The following is a 15,034-nucleotide window of genomic DNA, read 5'->3' on the forward strand; positions in this document are numbered from 1 at the left end:
AATCTCTCCTGTTGAATAAAGGGCATGATCGATTTTAAGAGGTCATTCGATCCGTCTTCTTGTCCCAAGTGTCATATATTGAGGTACCAAGTCATCATCATCATCATTTCAGCTACAGGATGTCCACAACTGAAAATAGGCCTCCTCTAATGATTTCCATATTGACCGGTTGGTAGCGACCTGCATCCAGCGCCTTCCTGCTACCTTTATGATGTCGTCGGTCCACGCTGCGTTTTCCGGTACGTGGCCTATGGCTGAAATGATGATGATGATTCGATCCGTCTTTACCCAAGTAGCATTTTACTCCATTTAAGAGTTCACATTTAGTTCCAATGTGTACTAAAAGCATAGTCCAGTCAATAAAGCATTATAGATGGAAATCCATGGAACACAATTTTTGACTTCGGGAATTTATTTAGACTAGTTAGGAGGTGAACATAGCAAAAGTCCCCGCCTTTAGCCCTTGAGCCGGCGGGGAGAGGGGGGTTTAAAGGTGCCACTTTTCGGTTTTTCGCTTAATCCTCGGAAACTATGCGTCCTAGTGACATGACTACTATGGACGAAAAAAAGCTTATTCAATTTGCTATAGGTGAGATAAACAAGTTTTTCTATAAATTGTATAGTTTTCGAGGCATCTGCTCTAGAAGGTCTGTAATATTGGAAATTTTATTTTTGTCTTACATGTTCCCATCAGGAGAAAATCGACTAAATCAACATTGAGCAAATATTATAGACATGCGGGAGCATGTTAAGTCTAGTTCCAGGGAGGGGACTGCATCGTGCGTATATTTAGACGAACTAATTGGAGCCACTTTTGACTCCTCATCACTCAAAAAGCACTGTGCATTAACACTTCAAATTTGGCTCATGTGTTGAGACTTGCAAGATAAGCATCAGCTTCAAATTTCATAAATATACCTCAAACGGTTCTTTAGGTATTGACGTCTAAAAATCTACATGGCTGACCTATAAGACCAAATTCTAACCACTTCCAGATGACCTTGAAGGTTCAAATTTGGGATCCAGATAGGTAGTTGTGTAAATACAAAGGAACAAATTAAAAACCAGTAAATTTTAACATTTCACAGGTGATAGATAGATTTGAGTGTCCTAAATGTCGATTTTTGAACGTCAATACCTAAATAACCGTTTGAGGTATATTTATGAAATTTGAAGCTGATGTTTATCTTGCAAGTCTCAACACATGAGCCTAATTTGAAGTGTTAATGCACAGTGCTTTTTGAGTGATGAGGAGTCAAAAGTGGCTCCAATTAGTTCGTCTAAATATACGCACGGTGCAGTCCCCTCAGTGGAACTAAGCTTAAAATGCTCCCGCATGTCTATAATGTTTGCTCAATGTTGATTTAGTCGATTTTCTCCTGATGGGAACACGTAAGACAAAATTAAAATTTCCAATATTACAGACCTTCTAGAGCAGATGCCGCGAAAACTATACAAGATATAGAAAAACTTGACGGTCTCACCTGTAGCAAATTGAATAAGCTTTTTTTGGTTCATAGTAGCCATGTCACTAGGATGCATAGTTTCCGAGGATTAAGCGAAAAAGCGAAAAGTGGTACCTTTAAACCCCCCTCTCCCCGCCAGCTCAAGGGCTAAGGGCGGGGACTTTTGCTATGTTCACCTCCTAACTAGTCTAAATAAAGCCCCGAGGTCAGAAATTGTGTTCCAGGGATTTCTCTCTACACCGTCGTTAAAGCATTCATTGACTGGACTAGCATTAGTACAGTTCACTCGTGATGTATAAGCTGTATTATTGCAATTAATTACACCTATACCTGTCTAAGGGACTTATAGGAGTGTAGAGTTATACTTTTATACGATTGTTGGTTTTGTAATACTCTAACAACTATCCTTTAGTCAGCCGTCTGACTAAGAGCATTATAAGAGGGTAGAGATACGGCAACCGCTGTTTAACGACTTACTTGTACGATGTTATAGAGCTAGCATTTTAATAGAACACACGTGGTCATTTATAAAGCCAAAGGCTGTTATGTTTACTTGTTTAGACTGTTATACAGCTAGTAGCTGTAGTAGGACTTGTTTGTGATAATTAAAATAACCTTTTTTACTATCTGTACAAAAGTGTTTCAATGGTTCGCATGTGCACTGTAGGCTGTTAAAAGGACTATTTATGTGTTGTCCATTAACATCAATAGCAGTTTATTTGTCCACAAGTACTACTCTTATTTGCTTTAAGCTGAACATGAATGTGAATGTGATATTCTATTACACTTTTCCCCGAGCCTGTTTTTAGTTATTCATGGTGGTTCTGTACATGATGCAGAGGAAAATATTATGCCTGAACCTGAAAGTTCCCTTCAAAATATACAGATATCAGAGTGTGATGATTGCAGTTCTAGTGATAGTGAATACAATTTTGATTTGGACAATTATTTAACCTTTCGCAAAAAAATAAGAACATGGGCTATTGAAATATTCCTCATTCCGCTTTGAATAAATTGTCAGGCATAATAAACGAATTTAAACCGGGAACACTACCGTCTGATGCTTTAGGTATTCATACTTGACTATTAGTACCTGGGCTAGGCGATTTAACGGACATTAATAATTTTTATTGCGGATCTCTAAAATTTCAGTATTTGAAAGAATTAAAGATACACAATTGACCTGAACTAGGTACATCTTAAAGCTGTACATAAGTTCACATTAGAATAAATTTATAGACTTTAGCGCTGTAGTGGTACAAATGTGGAACTTCATATAGATAACAGCATTCTAACAGAATACATGTGAACCTAATATACGCTCACCGCATAAATTGGAGTTATAACAGTTCACATAGCCGTATTTCATTTCCACCATTTTGTTCTACATAACCTAAAATATTTACCAAATAAATCTCCAAAATTAATGCAGATTTATCACAAAATTCGCAGATAGAGCGATTGAGTTTTGGTTTTATGTTATAATTAATTACCGTAGTATAATTATAATGCCAATACAATATCAAAAACTGAAAATTGTAGATTTCCTCTCAGCCAGTTTTAAATATTTTAAAATGAATATCGCGTTTTTACAGAGGCGCGTAAATATTTTAGCTGTAAATATGTATACATTTCACGATAAAGTTGCATTCCCAATGGCATTAACATTATTAAGTATTTAAAACCCGTGTTATTATTTGCATAAATGATTAGCCGCCCGAGTTGTTTCCCTCTTGGCACTCACGTACAAATACCAAACTAATATTAAAATGTGGAAATAATTTAGGACACACGTGAACTTTATGCTACATTGGAGTACTTTTGTCGGACTTTATAACTTTGAAAGCTGTGCATTTAGCCACTTGTTACTCTTTATTACACTCACGTACGTTGTATGGTTCACACTGCGTCCCATATAGTGCCGTAAGTCAGCCTTAAGTCCGATGTTACTACTTAAACTGCTATTATAATGCTATTATACTGCTAATGTACAGCCATAGTGAACTTAAGGCTGTCTAATTTGTGCCCAAACTGGTTCTATAAAAGCATTATAGCAAGCTATACAGCTCGTATACAGCTGACATACACAGCTTATGGAGTACATGTGAACGACTAGACATACTATACAGGGTGGAATTTTGTAATGCCACCTGGAGGGAAAGTACTCTTAATACTGTAGATAGAAAATTTTACTGAAAGAAAACATTCCTTTATTTTTTTAAAGAAAGAGAACTGCATTCAGAGATTTTTGATTTTTTTTTCGAAAATTGACTACCATACCATACAATTTTCTGTACAAAATTAAAATAATTTAAGATTTCATAGTTTTCCTTTCATTTGATTTATCAAGTTTGTTAGAGAGATTTCATCCTTATACTTAACCCTAACGATCGATGCAATAAAAATACAGGGTGTAATTTTTAACAGATTTTAGTTGGTTCGATTCCCGTGTGTGGCAAGCAAATTTTTGGAAATCTCTGAATGCAGTTCTGTTTCTTTTCAGAAATAAAGGAATGTTTTCTTTGGGAAAAAAAATCTATCTACAGTATTAAGAGTACTTTCCCTCCAGGTGGCATTACAAAATTCCACCCTGTATAGAACCCCGAATGCTACTTGGTTATCTCTCAAGTGTCATACATTGAAGTACCAACTAGGTACCATCGACCAAAAATTAGTTCCAAAATAGCACCTACCGTAAATAAATAACACAATGTTCATGTGAAGTAAATAATGTCTTAATGATTTAGGGCAGGGCATTAATTAGTGGAATTTTTAAATATTTGTCATATAGAGGATGTGGCTTGGTGTGGCTATTAAACAGTTGATGTGTATTTTTTATTTTACAATAAGGACATACAGTAGAGCCCGTTTTAGAACAATTTAATAACGATTAGGCGTAATTAAGGATGTAGCACATTTATTAACCCGGAAAGGGATCGTAACCGTATCAACTCGAGCCGGTCAGTAATCTTTGTATGAACCTCCATACTGCAATGCACACTTATCCGCACCGTAAGGGCTCCTGTACACGACGCCGCCGCCGCCGCCGCCGCTTACACGCACCGAGTAAATCTCGCCCGCGCCGCCGCCGCGCCATCAATGCATAATTTCGCCAGCGGCGCGGCGGCAGCGGGCTTCACGCGGCGCGTATGAACAGTGTAGCGGCGCGGCGACGGCGCGGCGGCGGCGCGGTTGATAACGCGTGAAAGGCGATATGGTGTTGATCCCTTTCCGAGTTGATAAGTCTGCTATGACTTTTATGCGACAGTACACCAAATATAGTGAAGTTTTTAAGTATTTGTCATAGAAGGCGTGGCTGGTAAATAACGTGTTGTTTACATCAAGGACTTATGGAGCGTGTGTTAGGACTCATCGCTTTCCATCACGTGAGATGCTGGCCAAAAGTCTCTCTCTATGGGTAAAAAAAAAATAGCAAACAATAATTTGTATTTTATTAGTTGACATTGGATTTACCTAATTGGTTTGGAAGTCAATTAGTGTATATTTATCTAGATATGAAAAATTAATGATGATTTACAAATGACAGGCAATATTCATTATGTATGATCTTCAAAGTGGTTTTAATAAATATGCAAATGAGATTAGGGTTTCTTTTGAAGTTAATCTAAATAACTATGATCAGAAATGTTATGCAGCATGATTAAAAAACATTATACATTTTTTTTATTATGTCTTAGTTTCGTATTCTTACATTTTTCAATTGAAACCGTGTCCTTACCTACTTAAAGTGAGTATTCATAACTTAGAATAAATACTTAATAGTTTTTACCTAGTAAGTACGCTCGATAGCACATCAAGCTTAACACTGTGGCATCCTATGTAAATTGTGAAATTGTTACAAAAATGCATTATGTATGTCTGATGTGCTATCGACCCGACTGCGCCAGAAGGGTTATAGGGGGTTATAAGGAGGGTCTACCCTTTCCCGTAATGCCCCCACTTTCCATTCCCCCATCCGCTCCAGCCAGGCTTGCTGTTTCCACTGAACAGTCTCACGCCTGGGTAGCCGGACCCGTAAGTTCCGTAGCTGCTTCCCGCCAATGCTGACTTGCCGTAATTGCTGAACTTGGCTGGCTCGTCAGAAGAAACGCTCGCGTATGTGCCGGCTACACTGGCCCCGTAGCCCAGCAAGCCGGTGCCATAGCCGCCGACTACGCCGGACCCGTAGCCGCTACCGACTACGCCTGACCCGTAGCCGCTACCGACTACGCCTGACCCGTAGCCGCTACCGACTACGCCGGAGCCGTAGCCGTCGCTGCCGTAGGTGCCAGATACGCTGAACGTCAGCGGTATGTGGATGCCACCGAGACCGTACCCCGACGTTCGCATACTAGACCAAAATGTCTCAGAACTTTCCATTGACTCCGACTCCTCAGTTGTCGTGGTTTCTATGAAAAAAAAATGCGTTTATTAAAATTCCATGAGTAACATTTATTTTGGATTAAAATCTCGAAAACCAGCTGACTGGGCCAGTAATTCGAGTACAAGATCAGCTACGGTTGCTATTCAATTCTCGCCAGGTCGCTAGAGGTGAATTAGCAGTACGACAGTGGCTTTACTTGATTTCGAAGGTTTGAAAGCAGGAAATCCCTAAGTAACTAAGGTCATAAGTCACGCTGGATGCAGATGCTAGTGGAATTAAAAATACAGATTTTTGAGTTATGTGTAATCTTGAATGTGTAACTCGTTGAACTCTTTTGTACCTACTACGAAAATATTTCGTAACACTAATGAGAAAAATTTAGTAACGGTCGCGGTATCCTGTCTGAGCGAAATACCGCCTTTAAACTTACTTGAATCTGTAATTGGATCATGCGTAGCAGCTTCTCTCGTCACTCTACTTGGTTGGGACCACGTTGGGACCTTGCCGCTCAGAGGGGGGCTGGGCAGAAGGTACAGGGACGGGTCCAAGACAGCACTCTCTATACTTCCCATACAGATGCCCAGTAGTAAAAGTAAAGCCTGGAATGAAAAAAAAAAGTTTTAGCCACGCCTATTAGACTCTGGCTGGCCTGGAAATGTCGTGGTAAATGAAGTGTGATAAAAACACAGTAATAGTTATTCTGCAACAATATCTCTGTAATTTAGCATGTAACTCTATTACACGAACGACTACTACAATTTTTTTTAGTATTCTTATTCGGTAATCTTACTAAAAACTACGCAAGGTTCGACGACATCTCTTATCTCTAAACGCATCCGTTTTAGTTGACCCTAGAGTTTACGACCGGCGTTGCTATGTTATATTTTTTTTATCCACAACGAGGAAGCTCTTGGCCTGTATCTCACCTGAGGCCGTACCTATACAGAAAGAAAGCTGGAAACTTATAAGCGCTTTTACCAGCGCTTGTCAGCGCTGCCGCGCTGGCCCGTTCGTTCACAAAGGAAGCAAGTTGTATGGCATTTTATATGGCAGCGTCCAGCGCTGACCAGCGCGTGTTGAAACTTGTCGGCGCCGTTCAGTGCTTATCGGCGCGCGTTCATATAAGTATTTTCCTGCGCGGGTTACCAGCGCTGTCAAGCGCCGGTAAGCGCTAATAAATTTCCAGCTTTCTTTCGATATACGGCCTGATGGTAAGTGATGATCAGGCCGAATATATTCTTTTAGTGACAGTCAAAAATTGGCAAAAATAAGTATAAATAAATAAATTAAGGGAGGATATTAACAACAATAAATCAATGTCACTTGAGAACACAAACAAAGCTGATGAGGAAGTCATCTTAACATGCGTTAGGTTATTTACGTTGGCGTACAAGTAAACTGCATACCTACATATAGGTTTATACATATTTAATCAATTACAACTGTCTACAGCATTTTTGCGCACGGGTTATGCATAGCTTATTTTTATTGCTTTAATACCTAGAAATAAGAATAACAACAAAAAATTGTTCTGAATTTGCTTTTATTTGTAAAAAATAGAAAAATTCATATCAATGAATGTATGAAACATGAACATAGAGATGATTCAATTTGTTGCCAAATATTTTTCTTTCTTTCTTTCTTTTATTCTTTCTTATTATTAAAACATACTAAACACCCATTTAAGATTCATTCTCACGAGAGAAGTTTTAAAATAGAGTCCAAATATTTATTAAAAATGAAAAGTTCTACTTCCCTGTCATGTTCCATAGAAGATTTTTCTCATAAAAACCTAACACTATCATGCTTTCAGGATACTGGCCTTGGTAACGTCGTCTCTCAAATCCCACTATATTTTGACGGCAGCGTACCCCTGTTCTTGCGAATAAGCCCCCATAATTATCTATAAATGTATCCCAATGAGAATGTGACGTGCATCTTTAGAGACATTCTACTATGAAGATGGAAAATTCAAATCGCTATAACTTCTTCAAAAGCAAATATTTTCGATTTATAATCGCACTTTTTTATATAAATTAGGTTATATAATCATAATATAATAAGTAAAATCCATGCGCAAAAAAAAATATTTTTTTTGTTGACCGGTGTTATGTTTGACATCTCCTTTTATTATTAAGAAATTATTACGATGAGTGTTTTGTTTGTTATCATTTAATTTCAAAAGTTTCCGTGTTATTATGACAATGTTACCTTTGTGCGACTTATTTCTGATTTTAACTATCCCACTAAATACTACTAATTAATAGTGTTAAGAGTTAGTTTAAAGTTCGTTCTTTGTTCTATTACTAGATGGCACCACCTGTAATGTTTGTGTTTGTTTACATAGTTTTACCAATAGATGACACTTGTATTTTATGTGCAAAATATTAGCCCGCGGTGTCCAGATTTTTGGCCCGGCCTTTATATATAACCGGGACGCAATAAAGCATTGAATTCAGTTGACCTCAAGACAGTGTTTCATTCACTAGTAGTTAGTAGTACCCAGTCAGTGGTAGGTAGGAGTGAGTGATAGCGCCTAGGAAGTGCGCAGGGTGAGGGAATTCCACCCTCCTCTATGGGAGGGTTAAACATGGTCCTTCGAGCCGGATGCTATGAGGAGGTACTAGCATCCTAAGGAGTGGATTCCTCCTCCACGCGAGCAGTGGACTGCTGCTGTGGGGCACCTCAGAGGTCCAGAGGAGGGCCTCAGACGGCGCTGGGCTTAGCCGGCGTGTACGTCAGGAACCGGTGCCATTTGAGGACAGAGGAGGGTCCAAGGGCAGCTCTCAGGGGCTGCAGGAGGTGAAGGTCTACTTCACCTAAGAGGTCCTGAGGAGGATCTCGACGGCGCTTGGCTTGGTCGGCGCACGTCAGGCTGAGGACGGAGTGACGTCCGAGGAGCAGCCCTCCTACCAGAGGTTGCAGGAGGTTCGGCAAGGATTGGCAGAAGCGAGACTTCAGACTTCGGCATAATTCGTGAGAAATGTCACCGTGAGTAACTTCTTTTTGATTGACTGTCAGTGTGTTTGGTGTCAGTGCGGTTTTGAATTTTGACAGTCGATTTACTTTTAGAAGTCTTTAAAATTTTTGATTTTTCGGTGACAGGTTTTGTATTTTGTTTATTGTGTTTTGTCAAATTCATAAAATGGCGAAACGTAAAAAATGTAAAATTGAAATGGAAAATATTATGAGATTTCAGTATGATATTTTTAAGCGTTTGAACAAACATAAAGTTAATTTCAACAAACTTTCGGAAAGTCAAATAACTAAACAGTATGTAGAAGGTAAATTGGAACTGTTGGAACAGCTGTGGGTAGAGTTTTCTTCAGGACACAAAGAGTTGATGCGTAGTGCATGTCCTGAGGAACTAGCTGATTCCTTGTATGTTAAAGAGGACTTATGTGATCAAGTAGAGGAATTGTACACTTGGTTCAAATGTGATCTAAAAACCTGTTTGTTGAAGTTGACTTCCAACATCGATCAAGATAGTACTTCGCAAGTTGTTCAGGGGAAAATTAGTCAACTTGAATTGCCCAAAATTATTATTCCATCATTTTCGGGGAAATATTCGGAATGGCCCACATTTTGCGATTTATATAGTTCTTTGGTGCATTTCAATGAGCATTTGACAAAGGTACAGAAGTTCCATTATCTAAAGAGCTACCTTACAGGAGAAGCAGAACAACTTGTGAAGCACATATCTATAGCTGAATGTAATTATGATAGGTGTTGGCAATTATTAGAGGAACGTTATAACAATAAGAAATTTATTTGCCAACAAACATTAAATCGGTTATTTAGTCAGAAAAACATTGTAAATGAGTCGGCACATGCGCTGAAGGAATTAATTGACACGACTAATGATTGTTTGGCTACTTTGATGAACATTGGTGTAAATGTAGATAGTTGGGATGTAGTTCTTGTTCATATTTTGACATCGAAGTTGGATACTGAATCTAGACGTCAGTGGGAGTTCATGATTGCGGAAGCTCATACATCGGATGAACTGCCTACTTATGATCTTTTTAAGGAGTTTTTAACGAATCGTTACAGGGCATTGGAGTTTCTAGATTCAAAATCCACTTCGATAAATGTAAATAATGTACATAATAGAACTACTAAGTCTATGCATATTGTAAAAAATGTGCAATGTCCGTTTTGTACGGAAGGAGGGCATAAACTTAGTTATTGCAAAGAATTTGCAAGGGAGGCGGTGGAGTCTCGTCGGGAATTTGTTTTAAATAACAATGTATGTTTTAATTGTTTAGGACTCAATCATTCTGCCAAATTCTGTAAATATGTAACTAAATGCCGAATCTGCAAACGCAGACATCATTATTTGTTGCACCCTCGAGGTAATGTACATAGAGGTGTAGGAAACAGAAATGCAAGTGAGAAAGTTAAAAGTTCTGGGTCTTGTTTGTCGACAGGAAATAATAATCAAGTTTTACTGCCGACTGCGGTAGTCAAAGCTATGTCGACCAAGAAGAATAGCATAGAGATTAGAGCATTGCTTGATCAGGCCTCGGAGTCGTCTTTCGTAACTGAAGAAACAGTACGAAGACTTGGGTTGAAAAAGACTCCAATCAAAGAGCGCTTGTCAGGAATAGGTGGGGATAGTTTAGTATCCGAGGCTTTTGTTGACTTGGAGATTAGTTCAAGGATTCATCCAGGGGAGAATTTAGGGGTGAGAGCTTATGTTTTGAAGTCAATAACTTCTCTATTACCATCCCATAAGATAGAATCTGTGCAATGGGCTGAAAGTATGAATTTGCCGTTGGCAGATCCTGGCTATCACACGCCAAATCGTATCGATTTGTTATTGGGAGTAGATGTGTTTAGTCAGGTCTTGCTAGAGGGAGTTAGGAAAGGTCCAAGCGGTACCCCTGTTGCACAACAAACATTATTTGGATGGACTTTGTCCGGAAATGGTACGAAGTCAACTAACAGAACTGATTTTAGGGCTAAAGTTCGATTTAAAGATAGAAGTCAGGTTAGAAGGCAGACTGATTGAATATTTAATAATTATGTCTGGGTTATATTTCAAAAATATTATGCCTGCTTTCTTTAGTATTTTAAGTGTTCATAATGGGCGATTGTCATGGTGGGCGATGTAGTTAAGGACGAAGCTTAGCTCGTCCTTGGTGGGCGATTATGTTAAGAGTTAGTTTAAAGTTCGTTCTTTGTTCTATTACTAGATGGCACCACCTGTAATGTTTGTGTTTGTTTACATAGTTTTACCAATAGATGACACTTGTATTTTATGTGCAAAATATTAGCCCGCGGTGTCCAGATTTTTGGCCCGGCCTTTATATATAACCGGGACGCAATAAAGCATTGAATTCAGTTGACCTCAAGACAGTGTTTCATTCACTAGTAGTTAGTAGTACCCAGTCAGTGGTAGGTAGGAGTGAGTGATAGCGCCTAGGAAGTGCGCAGGGTGAGGGAATTCCACCCTCCTCTATGGGAGGGTTAAACAAATAGGTACGAGTATTATAAATGCGAAAGTATGTACGGATGTCTGGATGTTTGTTACTCTTTTACGCAAAAAATACTGAACGGATTTAGATGAAACTTTACAGTATTATTGTTTATAACCCAGAATAACACATAGGCTATAATTTATGACGATCTGTGGCAAACTGAATTTCACGCGAATGAAGCCGCGGTCAACCAACAGCTGGTGTTAAAATAAAATTAAAAAAAAAAAAACAACAACGGCAACATTTGTCCAAGTTTTTCTTTTATTGCAAAAAAATAAAAAAGTTTGTGAATTAACGAAACTTAGGTATAAAATTGGAAAGTGAGTAAACGAAACTTTGTACCTAGGTATAAAACGGCAATCTTTTTCAGGCGGCTTTAGAATACTTTAGATAAATATTTAAAATTATTATTATTATTTTATATTTTGTATAAAATGTAGTTTTTTAAAGTATAAAACACTCACCAGCATTGTAGCCTTGGAATTCCCGTGACCCTCGTCGTTTGTGTTATATTGCCGGGCACCGTGTGGACCGCTGCGCCCGTTACATAAGAATTTAGGGAAAGACTTTCACCCACTCGTCTCGTTCGATACTTTTACGGGAATAGTGATGTTCGTGCTTTTAACTCACTTGTCACTAGTCTAGTCACTTGGATTTAATTTGTATTTTTATACAGAGTGACCAGGGAGTTGAAAACATTACATTTTACACGAAACTTAGATAAGAAGTTACACGAAAGCTTCTAAAAACAAAAATAAAAATAGGGGTTAGTTAGAGGGTATCTTGCCTCTATCTATGCCCTTAGTAATCAGTACCCTGCTCTTAATATTATATGCAGGGTAATACTTAATACTTACTACCAACTTGATTGGTCTGTTTACCCGACTGCGCCAGAAGGAGGGTTAATAATTCTTGCTTTGTGTACCTACACTAACTAGTGTCGATACATAAGAAAAAAATGATGTCTATGATCTATGTGATGATTAAAACATACAATACAATCGTCAAATGATTGCAATGATTTGGGAAAACCCATAGGCAAAAATCTAATTCAAGCAAAAATTGGACTAATTCACAGTCCGTTTTATGTAATAAGACACATGACAAAAAAGTGAAGATTTAATAAGTAAAAAATATCGGAGTGATTTGTCACTGTTACTTACTACGCATTAGAAAACAGGTTTGGAGCGAGGCATCAATGGCAAGGTCATCTCTTTAGGATTGAACACGCGTCATAGACGAGAAAGCGTCTTGTTTTAACAACAAACTGGTAGCTCTTGTTAGACAGTTTTTAGGTTCATAATGCGGCTTAATTGCAGTGTAAATTGTTTTTATTAAAAGAAAAACAATCGCTTCATAGTAGCTGGTTATAAAGCGTTATTATGTCAAAAATATTAATTTGACACCTTGTCGTTCCTTTTGTATTTTTAATTTGTGTGATAAATTAAGTTAATTTATCCTATCTAATATTTTGCCTCGCCAAAAGGATAGGTGGTTCATCTGTATCTATTAGTGTGTTGTTTTTTTATGATAATGTGGTCTAAGCAACTTTAAATTAAGTATTCAAAATCTCTTCAATTATTTTTAAGGTAGGCTTCCTTACTGACGTTATGCACCAAATAGTGTTGGTAAATGACCTAAATCATACCCAAATCGGTGTCCGTTTCCTGGCAAAAAGCATTAAATGTCATAATTTTCCTTGATGATAAAGGTAAAAATATGGAAAAAAATTGCTAATCAAAGTAATTTACGATTCAAGACTAGTTATTATGTACCATTTTTAACCGACGTCATATAAAGAGGTGGTTCTCAATTCGTTTGTATGTTTATTTTTTTGTAAGTATTTTACTGCAGAACTTCTTTATTTGGTCTCATTTACATTTTTTATTAAAATTGGTTCATTAGTGTATTTTTAAAATTAAAATAACTAGAAAAAAAGTGTTGTTTCGTTTGTTTCAGCCAATGACATCCACTGCTAGACAGGCCTGCCCCAAGGAGTTCCACAACGACTGCCCCAGCACTCTACACATCCAGGTGGTTCCGTGACCTTCACCAGATCGTCGGTCCACCTAGTGGTATAGCTACCTAATTTTCTGCCCTACGCTATGTCTGTTGTAATTCAAGGTAGTTAGCATAAACATTAAAATAAAAATTAAAAACACTGATAAACAAGAAAAAGACGTTTTTAAAAGAAACTGTATATTATTAAAACATGTTTAGTGAAGATGTATAATTAATGTTCAGATGCAATGTACTTGATTCATCCTGCCAGCTCTTGTGCTGTGAAGTATAATTTTTCCTTTGGTACGCCGGGCAGCGCAGAGGCGAACGCCAAAACAGCACAGGCAATGAACAAAACGATGCTGACAATCTGTAACAACAGTCGAGAAGTTTTATTTATGTACACATTATATTATTTTTCTTTCGTATATTAGGAAGAGTAGATTAATTTAAACGTGTTTTTGTACAATTTACGCCCGCTTTTCAATAGTCATAGTCCTATAAACAATATGAAAATGTAAAACATCAAAAATGTAAGATATTGGATCAGGTTTAATCAAGGAAAGCGGGCGTTAGAGGTCACAGAGATATTATGTATATGATCTGAGTATCACGATACACCAGTACGGCTAGCACGAAAAACTTTCGAGTTCAAATCGTTTGCGTACTCGAATCGCCATCAAAAGATTTAGTAAGAAAACTACAACAGCGCCCTTGTGAACGTGTCGTAAAGTGAACTTAGTATGAGATGTGGTTGCATGAAACTTATTTTGAGAATCAAAATTGTCCCGTTATCGTTTAATTCGAAGTTTGAGTATCGAATTTTAACGAATACGCAAATGATTCGAAGACGAAAGTTGTTCATGCTAGAGGTACCTACAGTGGGCCTAGTGCGAGTTTACATCAAACGGGTTCCCTGGTGAGCGCGTCAAAAAAGGACATTAAATGTATGACGGATTGTACAGCGCCCCTAGCGGGAAACGTTCAAAAATTAAACTCACACTCAGCCCACCACTGTCCCGCAGTTTCCATATTTACCTATATTTTTCTACTTTCTGGTGGGTGGAAGCTAATTCGAAACGAAGTTTGCTGGTTAATTTTATGTTGACCCACACGTCCCCGAGAAAAAGGGTAGGGTGACAGGGCAAACGGACAACAAAGTTATCCTATAACATACGGAACCCTCGTCGATTAAAAGAAATATTTTGATAAAATTAAAAACACTTACAGTCTTCATGGTCGTGGCTTGAGAGTTGTAATGATAAAGAAGACTCAAAGTTAGGCCACATTTATACCCAGATCGCCTGGATAAAGGATTCGTCACACTGGATGCGTTTTGCGGTTAGATCAAAGTAAACGCAGCCCGCATAGGGTTGCCAGGTCCAAAAACACAAAAGCCGGACTCGGTGCTTAAATTTGGCCGGATATTTAATCCTAAACCGGACACGCCTTTTTTTTCATGACACGGGGGGGGGGGGGGGGGGTTCAATTAGTATCATAGGTGAGTGAGTACCTACTATCCAACTATCATCTTCGTATCGGTAGCCCAACATTCCGCGCACGTGTGCTTTTTACTGGGCGCGAAAAAGCGCCTAACAAAAGCCGGACAGGCCGGACAAGACAATTTTTGGCCGGACAAGTCCCTAAAAAGCCAAACATGTCCGGCTAAAGCCGGACACCTGGCAACCCTAAGCCCGCAT

At 38.3% G+C, this 15,034-nt stretch overlaps 1 protein-coding gene and 1 long non-coding RNA gene across 2 annotated transcripts; both read right to left on the bottom strand.

The window, feature by feature from the left end:
• Positions 1 to 5,199: 5,199 nt before the first annotated feature.
• On the bottom strand, positions 5,200 to 11,996 carry LOC135079664 (peroxisomal membrane protein PEX13-like). The gene is made up of 3 exons (XM_063974281.1): positions 11,798 to 11,996; positions 6,281 to 6,449; positions 5,200 to 5,875 (listed from the first exon to the last, which is right to left on the bottom strand). Exons 1-3 carry the CDS (start codon positions 11,801 to 11,803, stop codon positions 5,403 to 5,405), a joined length of 648 nt encoding a protein of 215 aa, XP_063830351.1. The 5' UTR covers positions 11,804 to 11,996; the 3' UTR covers positions 5,200 to 5,402.
• A 1,519-nt stretch (positions 11,997 to 13,515) lies between these two features.
• On the bottom strand, positions 13,516 to 14,759 carry LOC135079665 (uncharacterized). Its single transcript, XR_010258858.1, has 2 exons — positions 14,563 to 14,759; positions 13,516 to 13,704 (listed from the first exon to the last, which is right to left on the bottom strand). It is a non-coding gene; the product is annotated as an uncharacterized LOC135079665 (long non-coding RNA).
• Between the last annotated feature and the right edge of the window lie 275 nt (positions 14,760 to 15,034).

Source organism: Ostrinia nubilalis, chromosome 17, assembly GCF_963855985.1.
Source record: "Ostrinia nubilalis chromosome 17, ilOstNubi1.1, whole genome shotgun sequence".
NCBI lineage: Eukaryota > Metazoa > Arthropoda > Insecta > Lepidoptera > Crambidae > Ostrinia > Ostrinia nubilalis.